Source organism: Trematomus bernacchii, unplaced genomic scaffold, assembly GCF_902827165.1.
Source record: "Trematomus bernacchii unplaced genomic scaffold, fTreBer1.1, whole genome shotgun sequence".
Taxonomy (NCBI): domain Eukaryota; kingdom Metazoa; phylum Chordata; class Actinopteri; order Perciformes; family Nototheniidae; genus Trematomus; species Trematomus bernacchii.
In genome coordinates this window covers 12,743,934-12,766,640 of record NW_022987689.1, presented here as the reverse complement: position 1 = coordinate 12,766,640, position 22,707 = coordinate 12,743,934, and the positions used below count along the sequence as shown (strand labels likewise).

At 40.8% G+C, this 22,707-nt stretch overlaps 3 protein-coding genes across 3 annotated transcripts; 2 read left to right on the top strand and 1 right to left on the bottom strand.

Annotated features, from left to right (window-relative positions):
- The first annotated feature begins 2,392 nt into the window (after window positions 1-2,392).
- On the top strand, window positions 2,393-6,910 carry LOC117488987 (crystallin J1C-like). The gene is made up of 10 exons (XM_034138194.1): window positions 2,393-2,526; window positions 3,227-3,293; window positions 3,552-3,728; window positions 3,828-3,926; window positions 4,042-4,134; window positions 4,218-4,374; window positions 5,087-5,202; window positions 5,849-5,926; window positions 6,279-6,418; window positions 6,537-6,910. Exons 2-10 carry the CDS (start codon window positions 3,227-3,229, stop codon window positions 6,633-6,635), a joined length of 1,026 nt encoding a protein of 341 aa, XP_033994085.1. The 5' UTR covers window positions 2,393-2,526; the 3' UTR covers window positions 6,636-6,910.
- A 704-nt stretch (window positions 6,911-7,614) lies between these two features.
- On the top strand, window positions 7,615-13,135 carry eif2b5 (eukaryotic translation initiation factor 2B, subunit 5 epsilon). The gene is made up of 16 exons (XM_034137881.1): window positions 7,615-7,812; window positions 8,061-8,185; window positions 8,261-8,446; window positions 8,539-8,716; window positions 8,802-8,882; window positions 8,995-9,072; window positions 9,155-9,467; window positions 9,559-9,704; window positions 9,978-10,122; window positions 10,300-10,401; window positions 10,493-10,594; window positions 11,084-11,174; window positions 11,251-11,374; window positions 11,647-11,772; window positions 12,231-12,341; window positions 12,788-13,135. The coding sequence occupies exons 1-16, from the start codon at window positions 7,654-7,656 to the stop codon at window positions 12,848-12,850; spliced, it is 2,130 nt and encodes a 709-aa protein (XP_033993772.1). The 5' UTR covers window positions 7,615-7,653; the 3' UTR covers window positions 12,851-13,135.
- Window positions 13,096-15,721, bottom strand: LOC117488784 (mitochondrial ubiquitin ligase activator of nfkb 1-A). Its single transcript, XM_034137883.1, has 5 exons — window positions 15,664-15,721; window positions 15,415-15,543; window positions 15,218-15,305; window positions 14,517-14,637; window positions 13,096-14,434 (listed from the first exon to the last, which is right to left on the bottom strand). The coding sequence occupies exons 2-5, from the start codon at window positions 15,529-15,531 to the stop codon at window positions 13,936-13,938; spliced, it is 825 nt and encodes a 274-aa protein (XP_033993774.1). The 5' UTR covers window positions 15,532-15,543; window positions 15,664-15,721; the 3' UTR covers window positions 13,096-13,935.
- Between the last annotated feature and the right edge of the window lie 6,986 nt (window positions 15,722-22,707).

The following is a 22,707-nucleotide window of genomic DNA, read 5'->3' as shown; positions in this document are numbered from 1 at the left end:
TAGATGGAGGCTTGAATCCCAGCTAAAAATAATGGATGTAGGACAGAGAAGTACATATCAGGAGTGGGTGTTGGTTTCTAATTTGCTGCTGCTGGCACTGACGCAGCGCTAGAATGTGTTGCTGGGTCACCCCGGGACATGGAGACAGGAGAGGGTGGTGCACCTGCTGAGGATTCAGTGCATAGGTGTCACTTAGCCCTGACTCAAGAAGAAAGTGAAACATAGAGTTTTAACGTGGGGGCCATGTGGCAATATTCTGTATCTTTTTTAGTCTGATCCCTCTGTACATACAGTATGCTAAGTCCTGTCCAATGTGTACAGCACGCATGATGATGTGATATTACTTTACAGATTGAAAGGGAGGAGGTAAGCTATAAATAAATACAGGCCACATGGTATCGTCATCCTCCTTCAGACCCTCAAAAACACACACATAGCCTGAACGCCACACCCCTCTTTCTGTAGCAGGACATGCGGCCCATGTAGTATTAAAGCAGAAAGATTTAAGGGAGTTGTTGATGCACTGACTGTATGTGCGGGGCAGTCATGTTAGAGGGGATGGTATGCATTTACGTGTGGTGTCAATGACCACTGAGGCTCCCTGTGGCACTGTCAACAAATAATAAAATGGTGTGTGATAGAGGCTTAAAGTAGAGGAGGGAGTTCCTTTCATGCAGTCACATTGAATCTTCCATAAAAGCTTCCATAACCATTACATACTGTATGTAAAGGCCTTTCGTTAGGCAAATGATGGAACAATGGGCCCCTGAGCACAGATTGGCAAAATGCCCTACCTACTCGACTTCATAAAAGCACAATGCACAGACTTTACAGTTCAAACAGGAGAGACTTCATTCTGAGTGAATAGTATTATTTATTGACATGTTTACAACGATAGTCTTTGGCAATTAGACAAACCCCATTGTGATGTCATACATTTTAGCAGCAGTACAGCCAAAGGACAATAGAAGAACCCCCATATGGTGTCTTGTGGACTTTTAGAGCTCCCAAAGAATGCCTTTTTAAAGAGGCCCTATTCTTTTTTTTTTGGGTTTTCCCTTTCCTGTACTGTGTTATAGGTTTGTGTGCATGTAAACGGTCTGCAAAAGCTCAAATACCAAAGTTCCCTCCAGAGGGAGTTTCTCTCCCTCACACACTGCCTGAAACGCCTCCATTGTAATCATTTGTTTTCTTCTGCGACATAGTGACATCTCATCTTACCACTCACGCTTCTATTGGCTAGCGCTCCAACAAAATTGTACCTGATAGGCTTGGGGACAGGACATCTCTAAGCAGTTGTCCAATCACAACAGAGCCGGCTAGGTAACCAATCAGAGCCGACTAGACTGAAGGTGCTGCAGCACAGGCAGTATGAAAACTAAAGACCCCTTTCAACATTAAAGCATATAAACATGATAGAGTAGAAGCACAAAATAAAACCTGAAAATGTGCGTTATACGGCCCCTTTAAGTTCAAATGTAATGTAATAAATGTGTTCCTCAAAAATCAAAACAATTCTTTAGAGGTCAATATTGTCCTATAAAATAATCTGAATGTGTTTGCTATCATGAATTTACACACAAATGTGTCATACAGCTGGAGACTGTGATGGCTTGACCATAACACATAATTTCATTTTGGTTAAAGGTGGGGTATGTCATTTTGGAGAAACCAGCTCGAGTGCGCTAGAATTTGAAAATACACAACTGGAAAAAAATCTGCCACTTCCTGACAGAGCCCCTCCTCCAACACACACGAACGCGCACATGACCAATGAGGGCACGAGATAAGTTTGTGCACAGATGGAAGGCTGACAGGCAGGTAGGCCATCCAGTTATTTTAGCCGGGCCGGCTAAAATGATTGGCCGTGCTTTTTACAGCGCAACGGCTTCCACAGATTAAAAATGTTCATGTATTTATTGTCAAAGCATTTAATATATTCATTGCTATCGGGATGTTAAGAGCATTCCATGGAATATAACAAAAAGTGTTTCTGAAATAAATGACATACCCCACCTTTAAGTCATGTCTGCAGCATTACCTCTACTGGTCAGTAGATGATGCTATTTAAAATACAAACGGTTACCCTGCTACTTTAACCTACATGCTGGACTTGTTGATAAAGTTTAATAAACTATTGAACATTGAATACTGAGGTTTGACACTGGTCAGCTTTCAGTAGAACGTTTTCCTGTGAAATTGTCAGTGTTTGGCTCTATTTTATATATGCAGCTTGTGAAAATCACCATTTTTCTTAAGCACATGCATGCTACAGTGTAATTGACATGATACATGCATTTATTTGTAACAGTTCTAGCCATTTATGTTTAACAGTTTTGACAATGTCCATAAACTTGAGACAAAGCAGGTCAAAGGGTGACCATAGGGGGGCGGTGCTTAAGAGAACGTTTCATAACATGTTGTAGGAACAGCCCACTGATAGAAGTCATTTAACGGAAGGTTGAAACACACTGCAGTGTGCCCTGGCTATCAGTCTGTATAAGGTTACTTTAAACGGATTGAAAGGTAAGACTTCACAATGTCAGCCTAGTTTGGCCAAAGACTAGCTAACGTTAGCTTGCAGTCTGCAGCGTCTGAAGTTATTGCTATCTCTGCTAACTCTGGCTAGGCCACTGGCTAGGCCACTGTTAAACTTGGACATAATAGAGGGATAAACAATGCTTCATTCAAGTCATGTTTATGTTTACTTAACACCATGTATATCTCTCTATTAAACAAGTATCGCTAGCTTTAGCATCCAATCTTTACAGATACACATTCAGGGAAACTAGTAGATTGCAGATGAACTCGAGCTGCCATGTGAGACATACTGTGTAAACATTACCAACAGGGCTTTATATAGACAGTATATGGCTGGAACTAACACAAAATATAACTCTTGACAAGTCTATTGGTTATTGTTTGGAAAATCGATGATATTTAGGTCTTTTATACTGTCTCACAAAATTAAAAGTGGCTCAATATCCTTGAGCTCATTGTGAGATATGCAAATTTATTTTTCAGTCCATAACCCCAAAGATATTCAGTTTATATTAACCAGATATAAGTAGCTAAGGCAACACATTACAGAAGCTAGAACAAATGCTTTATATGTCACCTTAACTATTATTTTAAAAGGAAAATGTTCACCAGTATGTTTCTGTTGATTTAATTTACAGACAAAATTAAGCCTTAATTAGAATAATAACGATGAATTGTTTTACAGATGGCATCAGCTCTGGCCAACAGAGCGATGGGAGCCATCGTAGGATCAGCCGTTGCAGATGCAGCAGGTAATAACGGTTAAAGTCTATCATACTGTAATGTTTTATTGTCCGTTAAGTATTCAGTACAAAGTCTTAATTTACAATTAGTTTCCTTGACATACCACTAGTTTGAATACTCTTTAGGTTTCTTTTTTCAGCCCAAAGTTGTTTGCTGATGTTTATTTTCTCTATCATCTGAGTCTTTTCACTAAGCACCTTTTTTGTTCTTATAAAAAAGGAGTTTCGGATCAGAATGATATTGACCTGTAGTCTCTTCCCTCACAGCGCAGCCCCTCCACTGGGTGTACGACCTGCAGAAGCTGCAGGGGATCCTGGATCAGGAGCCAAACCCTGAGTTCCGCTCTGAGTCGGCCAACCCTTTCTACAGGAGGCAGACGGGCCAGCAGAGCTGCTACGGGGACCAGGCCTTTGTCCTGCTGGAGTCCTTGTCTGAATGTGGAGGTAGGCCTTACTTCTTCATCTTAACGACACAATAGACTGCCTCATGATAATTTCAAACTTTTTACATCATGGTCTAAGCTGTGTAACCTTTACCACCAGGTCTAAATGTTGAAGATCTGAAGCAGCGCACTCTAAAATTCTTTGGGCCAGGATCAGAGTACGACACGCCTGTCAACGACCCTTACAGAGACAGAGCAGGTAGGAAAACCATCTAGTAGAAGCGGAGAAGTATTTCATGTTGTTGTGGAAAAATCATTAAATTCTTTGACTCAGTAAGATGGAAATACTGATAACGTTGTGTTTGTCCTACCAGGCCCGAGACCGCAGCTGCCCATCGAGGGACCGTGGAGACAAGGGAGTTTGAAGGGCTTCCTGAAAAATGTGGATGCAGGCAAAGAAGAAACAGGTGAATATGCAGTATTTTCATTACAAATACCAAGACATTATTGAGAGAAACAGCTCTAAATGACGTGTCTTTTTTTTCCATAGGATGTGAGAACGACTGTCAGATTGATGGAATAACCAAACTGGCTCCTGTAGTGGCTTTTTATGCAGGAAAGCCTGAGATGCTGGAGAAGGTGGAGCAGGCAGTCCGTGTCACCCAGAACAATGATGATTGTGTGGCAGAGACTCTGGCAGCTGCGAGGTCAGTTTGTTCCGCCAACGCATCATTTTCACTTCCTGTTACTGATGAGAATACTGGTCATTTCTGAAACGGGGATGTGAAACAAATATAAATTGCAAAGAAAATCAGACTTTTTTTTTATATTGGAAGACACAACGGGTGCAAAGACATTTTACATTTAATTTGACTTACTCAATCTAGTAGAAGGTCAGGCAAACAAAAAAAAAAAATCTGTGATGGTGGAATAAACACCTTTTTTAAAGGAGATTATTGATAGTATTTGAATATACTTGTCGTGTCTATTCCTAAAATCTATTGACATATGGGACGTTACAATGTCTTCATTTAGCCTTTTTACCTTTCTATGCTATCAAAATAAAGGCAAACATAACCTGTAAAACACATTATAAAAATATATAAACAATTTGAATGAATTGAATCCGAAACAAATAAAATAAAAGTCACCGCTGACAGAGTTAAATTCCAAACATGTCGTAATTTTGAAATATAATTTTCATGTTGCACTTGATTAGCATTAACGCTTGGAAATTCTATCAGTTTTTTTATTATATCTCATCATGAATGGTATTGTAACATCCCTGTGGATGCTACACAGCATAACTTTTAACATGGTTTCAAACCTTAAAAAAAAACCTAAGACTAACTAATGTTATATTATAAAATAGGCTCAACAATAAATTGGTTTCTAACACTTCCTCATTTATTTTTCCAGGATCCTGGAGCATTTCATCCTGAATGGTCCCGATCCCAAAGCCTTGGACTCAGTGCTGGCTCAGCTCAGCGACTCGAAGAGAAAGCAGCCTCAGGATCTGGACAAAGCAGTCGTTGGTATGTGAGGCCTGCAGCATTGTTGCTTCACTAGACTAAAGTCATGGGACTGAATCACAGGATTAAAGGGATTCCTCATTTTGTACAAGTTTAATATCCTGAATACATACTATGTTTAATAATTTGATATGACTTTAACTTGATCTTTGACATCTAAAGATAAAGTAACTTGCAAAAATGTTAGTTTTATGTGGCTTAACAGTTTAAATGTTGATTGTATTTGAGTAACTATGAGATGAGTTCTCTGCTAGCCCTGGCTAGAACTCAACTTTCAGCTTCATAGTTTCCCCTTTATTTTGACCAAACACATCTCTGTTTTCCCCTTTCAATGATCATAATTTGTTTGTAAATATTGTGCTTTAACTTAAACAATGCAACTCATTTGTAACCTTGTATAATGTATATAGTGTCTTTTTTAGTAGTACGATGGTCTCTCATCGTGTAATATCACTTATTCTGCATATTTAATATTATATATTCAATACATTTACACCATAGATATTTATATCTTTCTTCTGTTAATATTTAATTATGTTATTTTTAACTGTGCAATTCCTTGTTACATGCTGCTGTTTCAAATTTGTTTCCCAACCTGGGATCATTAAGTGAATCTAATCGAATGACTCTCCTTTCTGATTGGTTCCAGGTCACCTCCGTCAGGTGAAGGAGAATCTATCCAAGACTCCTAAGGAACTGATCCCCAGTGTGTTTCCAAACACATGAGGTATTCATAAAGCTCTTTTAACATCTAGCATTAGTTCTAACATTAGACGTCTAGTTCTCCCTGTAGCTCATGCATTTGTTGTTTTACTGTACTACAACATGATAAGATGGATAGGGAATTGCAGGTGTCTTAGAAACAACAGATCAAGAGTGAACAGTACAGATAAGAGCTCACACAAAGATTATAAGAATACAAATACAAGTTTATATGTAATTAGCCCTATGAATAATAACATAAAATAAAACACAAGCTAAAACACTTAGTAGCTGAAAGTAGTAGTTCTGGACAAATATTGGGACAACCAGTTACAATGCCTTTATGTTCTTAACACATGGTGCTGATGTTTCCTCAGGTTTGCCAGGTGCGTTCCAAGCAGCGCTGCATGGAGTCCTGACAGCCGAGCACTACGAGCAGGCCGTCAGAGACACCATGAGCTGCGGGGGATGCACCTGTAGCAGAGGCTCTTTCATCGGAGCCTGTCTTGGGGCTCAGGTATGACTGTTTGCTAATCTCACATTTGATACATTCAAAGGCGGTAAGCTATGGCAACATGCTCAAATGAAATAGGGAAGCATCTTTTTCTCACACTCACTTTTCTACATTCTCACAGATTGGATTCGAGGGAATTCCATCTTCCTGGACATCCAGAACTCTGCGTTTTGAGTCCGTGTTGGAGCACGCCAAGAAGATAACCAAACAACACCAATAGTTACTCTTTTTCTGGCTGTGTAATGTGATGTGCAGGTGGCTAAGAACAAAATGAAGAACTGTTGAGCTTTCACAGAGCAGTGAATGAAGGTTCTTGTTTAAACTTTTGGACGGCAGGAGCCGGATGTTTTGTCTCTGGTAAAGTTCAACATGTTGGTTCAGATGTTCAGAAGCTGAGAAATATGTTATGAAACATTTCAAGAAGTGCATCCAGTGTCAACAAGTGATGGTTAAGCCCATCTATATGGAGATAATAAACTAATAATAAAACACTAACATGTTTTCAGTCTTTTATTAACCTGTGTTTTGATAGTCGTGGATAGATGGATTTAAGTAAACTCGCAGGTTTCTTAATAAGCTGCAACTGCTATTCTTATAATAGAGGACAATACAAAAATTGTTTTTGAAATGGGTTTTGTTAGTATGTTTCCATTAGATATCATGTTTTTCTGGCTGACTACTTTAAAACCTGAAGTTAATATTCGTACCAGCCAAAGATCAGTGAAGACAAATTCAAAATAATTTTGGCATAAGAGTTCTTTAAAAAGATAAAAAATAAATGGATTGAAATTGTAATTTTTGGGGGCTTAGTCAAAGAAAGCGTCTCACACATATAAATGTATGTAAATGTTACAGCAATGTTACATTTGAGTGGGAAAACACAGATCAATTTAAATAGAGTATTATCGTACGAGGCTATACGAGGAAAGCTTTAAAAGTTAAGAAATGTAAATGTTTAGAAAATAAATCAGCAAACAGCTAACATACAATATATAATGTGAACATACATTTTTGAGTTTGTGAGGCATGTGAGTAAGGCTCAAATGTTGAGCTGTATTTATGAATAAATACATACATTTCATTGTCTACATTCACAACTTTGTATTTCCATAAAATCAAACAAGGTAAACAAACGCACGAGTACTGTATTTCACCACAACCACCATCACAGACTGTCCCTCCGCAGCCACCGTAGATGACGACATAGTTGGTTAGTAGGCAGCGCTTGGGAGACAAACATGGCCGGTAGAGGAGCAAAACAGAGTCGTTCTGGCACTGGCCTTTCGAGTAGAAAAGGTGCAAATGAGCAGGAGGAAGAGGAGCAGCCGCTGCAGGCTGTTTTAGTCGCTGACAGCTTCAACCGGAGGTTTTTCCCGGTAACCAAAGACCAGCCAAGGGTAGGCAGCGAGCTAAGCTATAACATGCTAATGGTAGCTAACTAGAGTCCATGCTGTAAACAGTGACAGGGCTGCTTTGAAACTGATGAAAGAAAACTATTTGAACAGAAATAAACACGTTACCTTCAAGCCTTTATTTAAGCAGCTCTGTGGGTTTTGTTTAATATTGCTTGGGGACTTATTTCCATCATGACGCTGCTGTACAGTTACCTCTGTAATGACATCTGTCACGTTTTCATTGATGACAGGCTCTGCTGCCGCTGGGTAATGTTGCCATGATCGACTACACCCTGGAGTTCCTCACGTCCACCGGGGTGCAGGAAACATTTGTCTTCTGCTGCTGGATGGCCAGTGAAATCAAGGAACACTTAATGTAAGTTTCACTAGGGTGATCATTTTTGGATATGTCTCAAATGTAAGATGTTGACCTGTTTCTGTGGTCTGACAGGAAGTCGAAGTGGTGTCGACCCACCTCTCCAAACACAGTCCACATCATCACCTCAGAGTTTTACCGCTCCCTCGGGGATGTGCTCAGGGATGTTGATGCAAAGTCCCTTCTGCGCTCGGACTTCGTGTTGGTCTACGGAGACGTGGTATCAAATATTGACCTCAGTCAGGCAGTGCAAGAGCACAGGTAAGAGATGGCTTTATTAGTATAATCAGAAGAAATGAAATATGGTCTCTCGACATCTGTTTTATTCGAATACTATGTGTCATTTTGCACAGGCATCGTCGAAAGGTGGAGAAGAACATCTCGGTGATGACGATGGTCTTTAAGGAATCGTCGCCCGGTCACAAGTCGCGCTGTGAGGAAGACGATGTCATAGTTGCCGTGGACAGCAAGAGCCAGCGGATTTTACACTACCAGAGGACACAGGGGCTGAAGAGGCTACAGTTCCCCATGGTAGGAGCTTCACCATTTTATCAAACCTTTACCTTACTTTTGCTTTGGATTGATTGTTGACAGTCGCTCTCTGTTTGTTTGGCAGAACATTTTCCACAATGCAAGTGACGAGTTTGAAATCAGACACGACCTCCTGGACTGTCACATCAGCATCTGCTCCCCACAGGTTAGAATGCAAAATACAGGAGCTATTGAACTTCTCATTAGTGGTTCAGGTGTAAACGTACCTGGCAATAAACTTGATTCTCCTTCTATAAATTGTTTTTCCTCATTTTCAGGTCGCTGAGCTCTTCACTGACAATTTTGACTACCAGACTAGGAATGACTTTGTCAGAGGGATGTTGGTCAATGAAGAGGTACGGCATTATTCCTTATGATATCTGGATCATGTTTTGCTACAAACCCCTTCAAAGCATTAATCCTTAATTCCTGTTTTAGATTCTGGGCAACCAGATACACATGCATGCCACCAAGGATGGTTACGGGGTCAGAGTGTCCAACCTCCTCATGTACGACTCTGTGTCGTCTGACCTCGTGCGGCGGTGGGTCTACCCGCTCACCCCCGAGGCTAACTTCGTCGACCAGCAGGGACGAAGCTGCACGTTTTCCCGCCACAACGTCTACCGAGGGTCCGGGGTCAGCCTGGGACACGGCAGCATAATGGAGGAGAACGTCCTCATCGGCTGTGAGACAAGCATCGGCGCCAACTGTTACATTTCTAACAGCGTCATCGGGAACAACTGCACCATAGGTGAGCTCTCAAAACTGATTCAGTGAGGTTATATATAAGTGCGTAATAAAAGAAATGTTAATAATGCCTTTTTTGTTCTCCATATCAACAGGTGACAATGTTACCCTGGACCATGCCTACATCTGGAATAATGTTCACATAGCCAGCAAGGTGAAGATCACTCAGTCTGTGATCTGCGACAAGGTTGTGGTCAAAGAGGGCGTAACTCTGAACAAACAGTGTGTCCTGGCGTATAATGTAAGCAAGTATTATCATTATTTTTCTTCATTGTAATTAGCAATAAGCTGAATATTATTATTTCCAAAATTCCCTTTTTTGGTCTAACAAAGTACTCTGCTTTTAGCACAATCTTTCATTTTGTTTGTACAATAACACGTTTTGCTCCGATGGAGAGGGAGGTTTTTTTCCCACCACTTTTATGTGTCAAGATCAGAATAGCACTTTAGAGATGGTGAAACGGTGAAAACCTTCTCTGTCACATCACTACATTTTCTGTGGACTGTGATCCAGGTGGAGATTGGACCAAACATCTCTCTACCCGAAGGCACCGTGCTGTCCATGCACCATCCAGACGAGGAGGAAGAGGAGGATGATGATGAGTTCCTGAGTGATGATGACCATGTCGGACACAGCAAAGACAAAACCAAACTGAAGGGTGTGTATTGACTCTGTATGAAATATGAATCATCTTAATGATTGGTACAGTAAATGCCACATCACTTCAACGTTGACATTGGTTGCTGGACATCTCCCCCCATTCCTATACACAAAATAAAGGCTAAAAATAAATAATCAAATATGGTCATAAGCTGTGTTTTCTTCTGTCCTGCAGCGTTTAACCCAGCCGAGGTCGGAGCAGAGGGGAAAGGCTACATCTGGAAGGCCGGCAGTCTGGATGACACGGAGGATGAGGAGCTGTCTCAGTGTCTCTGGGGTAGGACAGCAGCGCGGCTCACTTGTTCAGTCGGTAGATCTGTCTTTCCGTCTGTGTCCCAGCAGCCTGGCTTTTGTTTCCTGTGCATCAGGTCTGGTGTTGAACCCCGACCCTGAGAGCGACAGTGAGGACAGCGAGCCTGATGATGATGACGACCCTGTGATCCCCTCACCCGAGATGGACGATGTCAAAGGTGAGAGTTGTTCATTTTAGCCACCTGTAGAACCACATGACTGCCCCCTGCTGGCCAAAGAGACAAAATGCCAGCGACGATAGCCCCCTGATGACACTACACTTTATAAATAGCAATTTAATTGAGAATTGAGTTCAATAATTTAGCAGTGTTTTACGAAATTCATTACATAACAGAACGGAATGTATTAATCACCTAGGGCTGCAATTCATTTCACAGATGAACTATATTTTATTATATTATGCTAGTTGTTAACAAAATGTGAGAATTAGGAGCTGATCTTGGTTGCCTTTGATGTCGGCTCTGAGCAGTGGCTGATTATTATTACTAACAAATTATAGTATATAATCAGAATGATCTCTGAACACTTGGATGATTTAATTTCCCTTTTATTTATTAAATGTTTGTGGTCTTTAGCCTCCCTGTTGTGATTTTGCAATGAAGCGTCCTTTTTCTCTAACTCTTCTTCTCTGGTCTGATTGTGTGTAGTGTTCCAGTTGGAGGTGCTGGGGACTCTGCAGAGGGGTCTGGAGGAAAACATCGGCTGTGACAATCTCGTCCTTGAGATCAACTCTCTCAAGTAAGAAGGGACCAAACACTGCCAACAGTCTTCTCTCTTTAGACAGATTCAGTTTTGACGCGCTCTCTCCCTCCAGGTACGCCTACAACATCACTCTGAAGGAGGTGATGCAGATTATAACCAGGGTGGTGCTGGAGTATCCCTTCCAGCAGCAGGGCCCAGAGCTCACCGCATCGCAATACGTGACTCTGCTCCTCCCGGTAAAGATGATAGAATCAAATGTAGAATTTGGCCTTTTTCGTGTCCATAGCAATGATTGAAACTAACAACACACATTTACTCCAAGTACAAATTTGACACATTTGTACTTTACTTGACTATTTCCATTTTATGCTCCTTTATATTTATACTCTACTATATTGTAGGAACACACGGATTTTCTTCTTGTACTAGAGTGTTTTTTAAGACATAATATTTCTACTTTTACCAAGTTAAGGATCTGACTAATTCTTGCACTTCTTCTGCTTCTCAGTTGCTGAATAAATGGGCGCCGGTGTTTAAGAACTATGTGAAGAGAGCCCAGGACCACCTGGACTGTCTGTCTGCTTTCGAGGAGCACTTCCTGGAGCAGGAGAGTCACTGGGCTGCGATGTTCAAGGTCAGAGTCAGTCATCACTTCCATAAACACTCATAAATCTCTTCTGCTGGGCCGCTGGGGCTCAGGAGGGAGTTGTTCATCCTTTAATCGCAAAGGTGGTTGGTTGGATCTACTGCCGCTGTATTCAACATGTCGATGTGTCCTTGGGCAAGATACTTAACGCCAAATAGCTCCAGATGGCTTGGTGTGAGTGCTAGTTTCCCTGAGCAGGTGGCACCTTGTGTGACAGCCTCTGCCTCTGTAGGAGTGTGTGTGACTGGGTGAAAGCTGACTTGTGTATGCAAAATGCTTTGAGGGTCTGGGAAAAATGTTGTGTAAAAAATGCACATAGTCAAAAGGGTGAACTCGGGTCAAATGGGAAAGATATGAGTCATGAAACAGCCACCATGTAATATTGCAGTTTACCTACCCGTACTGTACCTGGTGCTGAAGATGCTGTGTTACTTCCCCCCCCCCAGGTCCTGATGAACATGTACCAGCTGGAGATCCTGGAGGAGGACATGATAATGCGCTGGTTCTCCCAGGGAGACATCACCGACCAGAGCAAGCAGCTGCGCAAGAACCAGGGGGTAGGAGCAGCACACTTATAAATGATTATTATAATATAAAGATATAATGAGGGTTAAAGTTAGGATGGCTGGGTAATCAGCACTGTAACATGAAATCACTAATATGTTTCCAGCACAACATCATTGATTATGTGATAGCATTGAGTAGTGTTTGTAAAAGGGATTTCAATAAGCACAGATATTATTCTTTCTTTCCTTTTGTTTATAGCAAGGCCTGTACATTTATGATGCACCTTTTACATGTTTTTATGTCAAATTATTTACGAGAGAAATAAAATGCATTTTCAAAATGAGTTAAGGCAATGTAGAAAAAAATCAGATTTGCTTTTTAACCACATTGACTTGTACACAAACTATCCTCTAAAACTATTGATGGAAGACCAAACCATTATGCAATATCTAAATACTAAAGGGAGTAATTGTGTAAACTGAATTTTGTTCAACAGCTTCAGAAGTTCATCCAGTGGTTGAAGGAGGCAGAGGAGTCTTCAGAGGAGGAGGGGGAATAATGAGGAGCACGTAAAGACAAAGATAACTGTAAACTTGAAGAAAAAGGGATTCAGGCAGCTGGTGTTACCCCCGGCAACAGCAGCTTTCTGTCACTAACATCCAGCAGGATCTTCTCTGTACAGTTTAGACTGACACATAGTGCCACGCCAGGTAAGGGCGGTGTGCTGTGTGCTGTGAACGTCAATATCCAATTAAAGAAGAGACCGACCCCTGACTGCTTGGAAAAGAACACAAAATGTCTCACTCAATTTAAAGGTTTTATTAAAAATATCACCACATCCCTTTATCATGTGTTATCTTTTGTTCCACAAACAGACTGCAGGTCTTATCTAAGAGGTAGTACATTATATCTGCAAATAGATCCAGTCCAAAACATTTTTTACATTCAATTTTAATCAGGCTCAGTTACTCTTGCAAATCAAAAGTGAAAAATTGATTACGCCACACAACTCCACAAAAAAAAGATTTGATCTTACATTATAAAAATACAATTGAATTACAAAAATGTTGCCTTGATTCAATAGTTTAACAATACTAAAATATGCCACATTTAATGTGTCCTCCTCTGAGGTGTCATCAGTTTTCAGCTATTCATATATTCAAAATGTCCCAGTGACTGCAGGAGAAATAAGAGATATTTTCATGATGGTTTCAAGAAAAGTAGTGCCTGTCACAGCAGAACAACATTGGATCAAAACACTTTAACAAATACATTGAACACATTATAATCACAATGTGGGAAATGTATCAACATCTAAGATTCTGTTCAGCTTTATTTTTGAGTGTATTTTTTTCCAAATTTGTAAATGTTTTATAAATTCCTGTGCTTTCTATGTTTTGTCCAATGTTGTGTATTGACCCTCACAGGCCCCTGTAGCTGCTACTTTAATGGGAAAACAAAACTTACAAGATGACACTGACTAATAATCTTAGCATCATGATGGATCTAACACTTGAGGAATTTTGACAAGTGATACATTATCTTAGCATCAGAAAGTTGCTGTGGAATCTAAACAAAACACCTGAGGCAGTTTTTGGAGAGCTATAAAGCGGTCACACAACCGTTAAAGCAACAGTATCGTCTTCAGGCCTTCTTGGATTTTCCATCCTGGTTCCCCACTAACCCACAGATGACCTTGGTTAGAATAGCGGCCCCTGTGATGCCAGTAACAGCCGACAGCGTCTTCCACATACTGGCGGACTTCTCGTGCCCGTCCATGAAGCTCCGGTGGTCGGTGGGCACCAGGATGAACTTGCGGCCGTCCTGCGGGGCCTGCAGCCTCATCACCTGCCCTCCCTCCAGCACCACCTCCCCATACCCAGTCAGGGTGCTCCCCACCCGCAGCAGCTCCTCGCTGACCTCCATGGCCACTGGCTCCTCCCCGGTGATGCCATTCATCACCATGTCTGCCAAGCCCTTCTCGGCCCGACTCCTTTTGAAGTACACCCTGTCCAGGTAGCACCCGGAGGCCTCCAGAGGGTTCTGAACCTTCACATACAAGTCATTGATGAAGGCCCCAGGGCTGACCAGACTGAACGGCACAGAGTTGTTGGTTTCTTTTCTGTTTATTGTCCGTGAATTCCTGGCAAAGTAATCAAAATGTTATCAACAGACTAGTAATAGATAGAGGGACAGTGTTGGGTTTGTTTTGTTGTCTATTGTACCATGTCTTGGTGAGGGAGTTCCAGAATTTCCACTGCTCCTCCACTGCGATCTTCTGAATCACACCGTAACAACGAGGGACAAACTGACTTGCCAGAGACTCCCCATCCGCCTGCACCAGACCTAACAACACATATAAAGGAAACTGTAAAACATCTGTGACTTAACCAGTGGTGGGAGAAGTACTATCTTGTACTTAGGTAAAAGTAGAACTTGAAACCAGAGTGTAGGAATACTCTGTTACAACTAAAAGTCCTGCATTCAAAATGTTACTCAAGTAAAAGTACCAAAGTATTAATATCAAAATATACTTGAAGTACCAAAAGTGAAAGTACTCATGCAGATTGGTCCATTTAAGAATAATATATATGATGTGTTTTTCATATATTAGAGTGTTATCAAAGCTGGTAAAGGTGCAGCTAGTTTTAATGACTGTGTATACTGCAGGGTAGCTTGTGAATTTACTCCAGGTGTGACTAAAGTCTGATTTAAGAGTTGATTATATTTCACATTATTAATCTAAATCTGCAAAGTAACTTAACGTATCAAATAAATGTAGAGGAGTAGAAGTACAAAGTAGCAAAACATTTAAATACTTAAGTCAAGAACACTTGTACTTGAGTAAATGTACTTAGTTACTTTATCACCACTGGTCTTAACCCATTCAAAACTGCATTCACTAAAGTGTCAATAGTGTTTGTACCTTCTACAGCAACATACTGAAGCCGCCTGTGAGGAGACGCTTTCAGTACTTTCACCAAATGCTGATCTGGCTTGAATACGGGTATTTCCTAAAATGAAAAGCAAAAAGAAACAGGTTGAAATAAGCATTTTAAAATCATTACACTACTCGAGAGCTGTCTGAATACTTAAGCATGACTTCAGTAATTATGCACTTGCCTTTAGCTTCTTCAACTCTTCTTTCTTCCCTTTGTACAGATGATAGAAAAGGCCAGAGAAGGCGAAGCTGGAGCCCACACCAATCAGAACCAGCGGATTGACAGGAAGGTCCCCCATATCTGTATGTGTCTATAAAACAAGGGTATACACAAATAGTCGACACAGTTCAGTAAACTGTTGTGCACAGAAAAATGTATCAGAGCCAGTACGTGTTGAAGAAGAAGGTCAGATAAGTGAAACGAAACGTACCTGTGATGTTAACCCTCTGCTGAGGTAGCTAGCTTCAATAACGTTTGTTGTTTCACTTCCTTGTTGTTCCTTGACACGTTGCGTCATGTTTCAGCAGCCAATAGGGAGTAAGCAGCATTTCTCCTTCAGAGTTTTGACCACCAGGTGACAGCAATAACCTTCTTATTTTCTAATTAATTAACATTTTGCACAAATATAAATACAATTAATTAAGATACAAGAAAAGACAATAAAATGACTTAAACCAGTGATGGAAGATATTTTGAATACCACACATTAAGAGTACTCCATTACAACCAAAAGCCCACAATTCTGAATTTGACTTGAATAAAAGCACAAAAAGTATGCAGAATGGTTCCTTTCACTATTATATTATCTGTGCTGCATTCACATCAGTGTTACATTAATATTGTGGTCGGTTACATTGACACATATTTTTATTACGTCATATATTTTGGGATTCTATAACAATGCATCATTTATTACATACTGATCATTCAGATTTTGTATGTCAAATGTTCTTTTGAAAAGTAATTAGGCTATCTGTTTAACACATGTGACAAAGTTATATTATAAACTAGCATAGAATACCTCATATCTAAAATATTAGAAAATACTTTTCCCCGTACTTTTCCCGTTTAGTTCCGTTAGTACCCCTTATGTCGCATTCACACCAAAAAGAGTACTTAGTGCCGGGAACTTTTACCCCCATTTTTAGTGCCTGCTGAGAGGTGGTACTTTCCTGGGGGAAAAAAGTGCCCCAGTTTTGATTGGCTGTGCGAATTGCAAACCACGCCCCGTAAAACTCTGAAATGTTTTGTAGAGCCGCCATTTTATTATCCTCGCATTAGCATTATTAGCATTAGCATTCGCCCAGCGCACAAACGCAGAGAGACTAACTTATGGCAACACAAAAGAAAACATGGGAGCGGTGGAGATGAGGAGGTGTCGGCGTTCTGGCGATTTACTCGGAAGGCTTCAGTAGAAGCTGCTGGGAGTCCCAGCAGCTTCTACTGAAGCCAGTCCCCAACTCCGGGGACTTTCGGCCGGGAACTTCGGGTGGCAGTATACGCCGTGAAGTTGTTTGAGGCCTGCCAGAAACCCAAAGCAGAAGAAGACGAAGTGACGTCAGCGGCTCATTTGCGTAATCTCCCCTCAGGGAATTTATTCCGGTGTGAACGCGATCGGCTCGTTACACACTAAAAGCCGAGAGTGGGGCTTAAAGGTGGGGTATGTAATTTTGGAGAAACCAGCTTGACTGCGCTAGAATTTGAAAATTCCGGCCCACCATCCACCACCACGGGGGGCTTTCTTCTCACAATCTGTGAGGACACCCTGGTTTTCCCCAGCTCCTGGGAGAACGACCTCCGTTCTTCTCTGTCCCCTCACTGTGGACGGGACCCTCAGTGTCCTCTCCACTTTCAGAGGAAGGGTCAGAGGAACTCCAAGAAATGCTGGACTCCAGAGAGCATTCAGTGTCAGACCCCCCCTCGAACCTTGTGTCTTCTTCAGATGAGTCCTGCAGCTCGCTGGCAGAAGAAGGCTGCAAGATTATTTCTGAAGTCTCTTCTGCACTGAAATGCTTCTTCATTTGAGTTCCTTCTCTTTGCTCCAGGTCTTTCTCCTTCTCTGCTCACTAATGAAATAAGCCCTTGGTCAAACTGCATGTTTATCTTTGGCAGCCAGGTGCATAAACACACTAACAGTTGTTTTTTGTTTTTGAGTAATCAAGCAGCTCTTCAAAGACACATCAAACACAGCCCTCAAAAGATGGCCTTTTTTTACCCATGAAATGATCCGTGCATGCTTACAGATTCTCACAGACACACACACACACACACACACGGAGAGGGAGGAGAGGTGTGTGCTGGTTGTGCACAGGCCTGCTGGTCTGCTGCTGGAAATGACACACACACACACACACACACACACACACACACACACACACACACACACACACACACACACACACACACACACACACACACACACACACAATACACACACACACCACTCTCGGGGCCCCCTGGTAGTCACACGGCTCCATAATATAACTGGCAAAAATGTAAGAATGTCATGCATCGGCCTACAGTGGGAAAATTGTTTAATCTGTTGGAATAGAGTAGAAATATCAAATATCACTACTTTTCTTCTAAATGAAATGCTGACATTACAAAATGCATGGTTTTATACTGCAATGGCAGTGAGATCAAAAAATGTGGTCTGAATGGAAGTCAACGAGGCATTTTTTAGATAAATTAAATAATTCAATTAATGAAACAGGCGTTTAAAGGGTTAAAATCCTGACAATGATTGAATGTTTGGTAGTTTTGAGTACGTTAGAAGTTGTTTATGTGATTCATGAAAAGAAAGTAGAAAAAAATGTTGATGTATGATGATTTAATAGCAGTTATTATGGGCGTGTACATTTTTGCCACGAAGGTGTCCAGAGCGAGTATCTGACACTACGTAAAAAATAATAATGCAGTCAAATCAATTTTGTTGCTAATCTTTGACACATCCAAGACTCTAATAACCACCAAAGTTCCATCCCTTTACTAATTATTATATTGAAAACATTTCTTGTGTTTTTTTGTCATAAATAATGAGATAATTCTAATAATGAAACAGGCATTTAAAGGGTTAAAATCCTGAAAATTATTGAATGTTTGGTAGTTTTGTGTACGTTATAAGTTGTTTAAGTGATTCATGAAAAAAAAAAGTAGAAAAAAATATTGATGTATGATGATTTAATAGCAGTTATTATGGGCGTGTACATTTTTAACAAGGGTTAAAGGTCATTTACAATAATAATAATAATAATAATAATAATAATAATAATAATAATAATATTAATATTAGTTATAAGCTTTATATTTGTATAGCACCTATTACAATAATTGTAGCCAAAATGGCTTCACAGCAGTTCAATAGACACATTAGTATAACATGACAGGATAAAAGCAATGTAGAAGAGCAGCTACATTTCAACACATATATCCACTAAGATTAATACATGAAGTCTTGTGACTCGGACTTGACTTGGACTCTTCTTGGGTGACTCGGACTCGGACTCGAACACAGGTAATGATGACTCGGACTCGACTCGGACACTCCTTGGGTGACTCGGACTTGGACTCGGACTCAGACTTGACTCGGACACTCCTTGGGTGACTCGGACTTGGACTCGACTACGACTCTCCCTAGGTGACTCAGACTTGGACTCGGACTCGAAGAGTGGTGACTCGAGAGTGACTTGGACTCGTGAATTGGTGACTTGACTACAACACTGTATCACCCTGTATTTGTCCCTCCTCAGTCACCGTTGTGTCGCAGTAAGAGGGAGCATGGCCCAACACCTGCACCTCCTGGTCGACAGATTTGGAGCAGCTTGCGTCTTGGCAGCAGGAACGAGCTTCACCGAACACTTCCTAAGAGCCGTCTCCAAAATGTGTGTGGATGCTGCACCAGACGTGAGGTACGTTGTCAAGTTATATGGATTTAGTGCAGAACTTTGCATAATCTTGTAATGTGCGCCTCTTGTTTTGTGTTGATTGTTTTCACCATCTCAATTTTGTTTATCTGAACTTTGTGCTTAACAAATAACTTCTTCCTCCACAGGCACCACGGACAGATCCTCCTCCAGAAGCTGGCTTCAAACCAGAGATTTCTGAACCTGTGGACAAAGATCATCCCAGAAACAGAAAGAGCTCTGCTGGACAAGATCCTAAAGAAGTCCAAGCTGTAAAACTGGAGAACATGTGCAATATAAATAAATAACTACATACTTATTCATCTTATTATTTTTGACTAAAAACACTTAGGCATCCAGTCTAATATAGAGTGTTAACTGCTCGTTACAATGATACTGAAAAATGCTGCCAATATAAAATATGTAGTCATGATGTGCACTTTTGCAGATTGCAACAGGTTTCATTCGTCTGTAAGGTGTGAGCAGGTCAGGCAAGCAATATTTTCCCTTCTCACATTGTTTTATTATATGACTTTTAGAAGCCTAGAATTGCAGAATGATTGTTTTCTGTTAATCGTCTCAAATGTACACTGTAAACATGCACCCGGGTGCACTTCACCCGGGTACACAAACAACACAAAAGCAGCTAATCCTCTGACTATTATGTGAAGTGAAAGTTGCCTGCGTTGACCAAAATAATGAATGCACATCATAAGGTTAACCGTCACACACTTCCTTTTTCTCTGCCCGTCTCTGTGTACTGAACATTTGAATATGTTCTCTTGGCAAACAGTGTTTGACTGTAAATACACACCTCTTTTACATGCGGGGTCATATTTTCTCCTTTCCTTTTATTTCCATCCTGTTTCTTTTCCAAGCTGTGAAAAGAGTTGCAGGAATTGAAAATATCTGCATTCCAGGAAATACTGGACATTTGAATAGATATCTGATGGTCTACAATAGCAGTGAATCTTCAGGGGCGTCTCTGACACCACGACTTCATAGTTGAATTCAAAGCCCTTGATTTTTCAAGAAGAAAAAAGACATTCGACTTAAGGATGCTTTCTTGTCCTTTAGTTATTTATTGCTCATCTTATTCATTCATTCCTCGTCAATAGATGTCCTTGACTGTTTTTGAAAGTAAAATGGCATTCAGTTCAAATCAATGACGTCAGTTTCAGTTTCTTCCTGTTAGAACACCTTTGACTCAAACATGTGCAACCTTGGTGCAAAGTCTCCAAACCTACATGAAATAAAGCCCACTGATGACACTGACAACACCTACAGTCTCATATCTCTGTTGAGATATGAAGTTGCTTTTAGGATGAATTAATGAAAAACAGAGGACAAAATGTTGGGCATACAATCTCTTGTCTTATGAAAAGTTCTTATTCTTATTTCATCAACAAAAATGCCCCAAATCCTTCTTTTTGTCTTTCACAGCTCTAAAATATCTCTCATCTATTAGTGAGAAAAGACAGCTGGTCTGGATATTCATGTATATTTATCAGCACTATTTTCATCTGTGAGTTAAAGGGACTCTAGGGCCTTGAAAATTGAAGGTATTTTGCACAGTAACTAACACAAGTAGAGATGTTCACATGTGACCTCTGTGAGCTGTTTTGTTAAGTTAAATGAACAAGAACAAGTATTTACAGACATGCTAGCTGCTCTGTGTGGCTACACTATAGGTCTTCGATTAAAAAAAATTGTAAACGCCATACATTTTTCAGTGCAAGTTAAATGATTGGAAATGTCGTCATATAGAGTTTTTGTATTTTGTATTATGTTCCAACCCAGTCTCACGGCATTTCGTGTTATAGTCACGACATTTAATCTATTGATTCGTGTTCACAAACACGAATTTCCCCTTTTTTTCGTGTCACACAGAACGATTTTAAAAGCAATGTGTTTCTATTGGTAGTGTGTTTCGTGCCTGCAACACGTCTTTTTGTCCAGTCGGGTCTTGGAAGACCGGAAGCTGTGTGGTTCATAAAAACATGTTCTTACTCAATATCAAGCCATGATTATTGTTTTTATTTTAAATCGTATCATGTCTGACTTTTTTTGCCATCCGCGAGGAAAATAAATGGGGCTCAGAGCCTCAGAATACTGGAATCTGTATTTTTTCAATCTTTTTTTCCTTCTAATTTGTTATTTTTTAGGAACTGAATTTCAAAAATAAAATAACCGGAAACAGACGTAGGCCTAAATGGGACATTTCAAGCATCATTGCGATACACACCCACTGAACTGATTACCCAAGATCCTCAGCTATGGTTTAAGCTCGGTGATTGGATGTTTTAGCCGCAATGCACGTTGGGATATGGTGTTTATGCAATATGAAATCTGAAATCTGTTAGACGCTTTTATCCAAAGCGACTTACATACTCAATACTGTGGGCAATCCCCGCAGGAGCCATTTGGGGTGAAGTGTCTTGCCCAGGGACACAACAACATGCTGACTGCAGTGGGGTTTGAACCTGTGACCCCCTGATCCGAACACCAACGCACTACCCACTGCACCTCACGCCTCCCTTCTACCCATACAATTCCCCTTCCGCCTCACACCGAGCGATACACCCCTACATCCATTCATCCATTCATCCTTTCATCCGTCCCTCCCCTCAACATCCCTACATCCCTTCATCCCTCATCCCTACATCCCTACATCCCTCATCCCTACATCCCTTCATCCCTACATCCCTACATCCCTTCATCCCTCATCCCTACATCCCTTCATCCCTCATCCCTACATCCCTACATCCCTACATCCCTTCATCCCTCATCCCTACATCCCTTTATCCCTCATCCCTACATCCCTACATCCCTACATCCCTTCATCCCTCATCCCTACATCCCTACATCCCTTCATCCCTCATCCCTACATCCCTTCATCCCAACATCTTCTGCCTGTCACCATTTATATTTAAAACTGTGTATATTTTAAACATTTTAATTCTTGGTATCGTCTGGGGGCCCGTAATCAGCCCAAGCAGATCATGCCGGAGACGGAACCCCCACTCTGAGTCTCCCACTGCACGGACCACAGCACGTCCTCCCAGACCAGAACATCCCTTCACCCCTATCATTAATGTGTTACTTCTGCAATAAACCTACAAACATCACACTGTTTTGGTGTGGTTCCTGCTAGTGAACTGCTACTTAAACATAATGTCATTGTTGGGGTTAAACCGCATACATGCAGCTTTGGTGACTTTCCTGTTTCCGTTTTAAATTATGACAGACATTGATTGATAACATTTTACATTCAACTGATTTACGGTGTACTTTCATCATCCTTGACTTATCAAAGCAAAACAAAGCTGTTTTTCTTAGTTCATGAAGAGTTGATTTTGTGATTGCGAGCTGGACAAAATGAATTCGTTTTCGACTCGACTCATCATTTTATTCCGTCATTAATGCAAACACACACACACGGACACACACACATACACACCATTTTTTTTGCCTTTGGTCTTCCTTCTGGGAGGATCATTTCACTCTGGTAACAAGTGGATACAATTCCATAGTTCGAGCAGAGAAATAGTAAACATGTAAAATCTATTTGA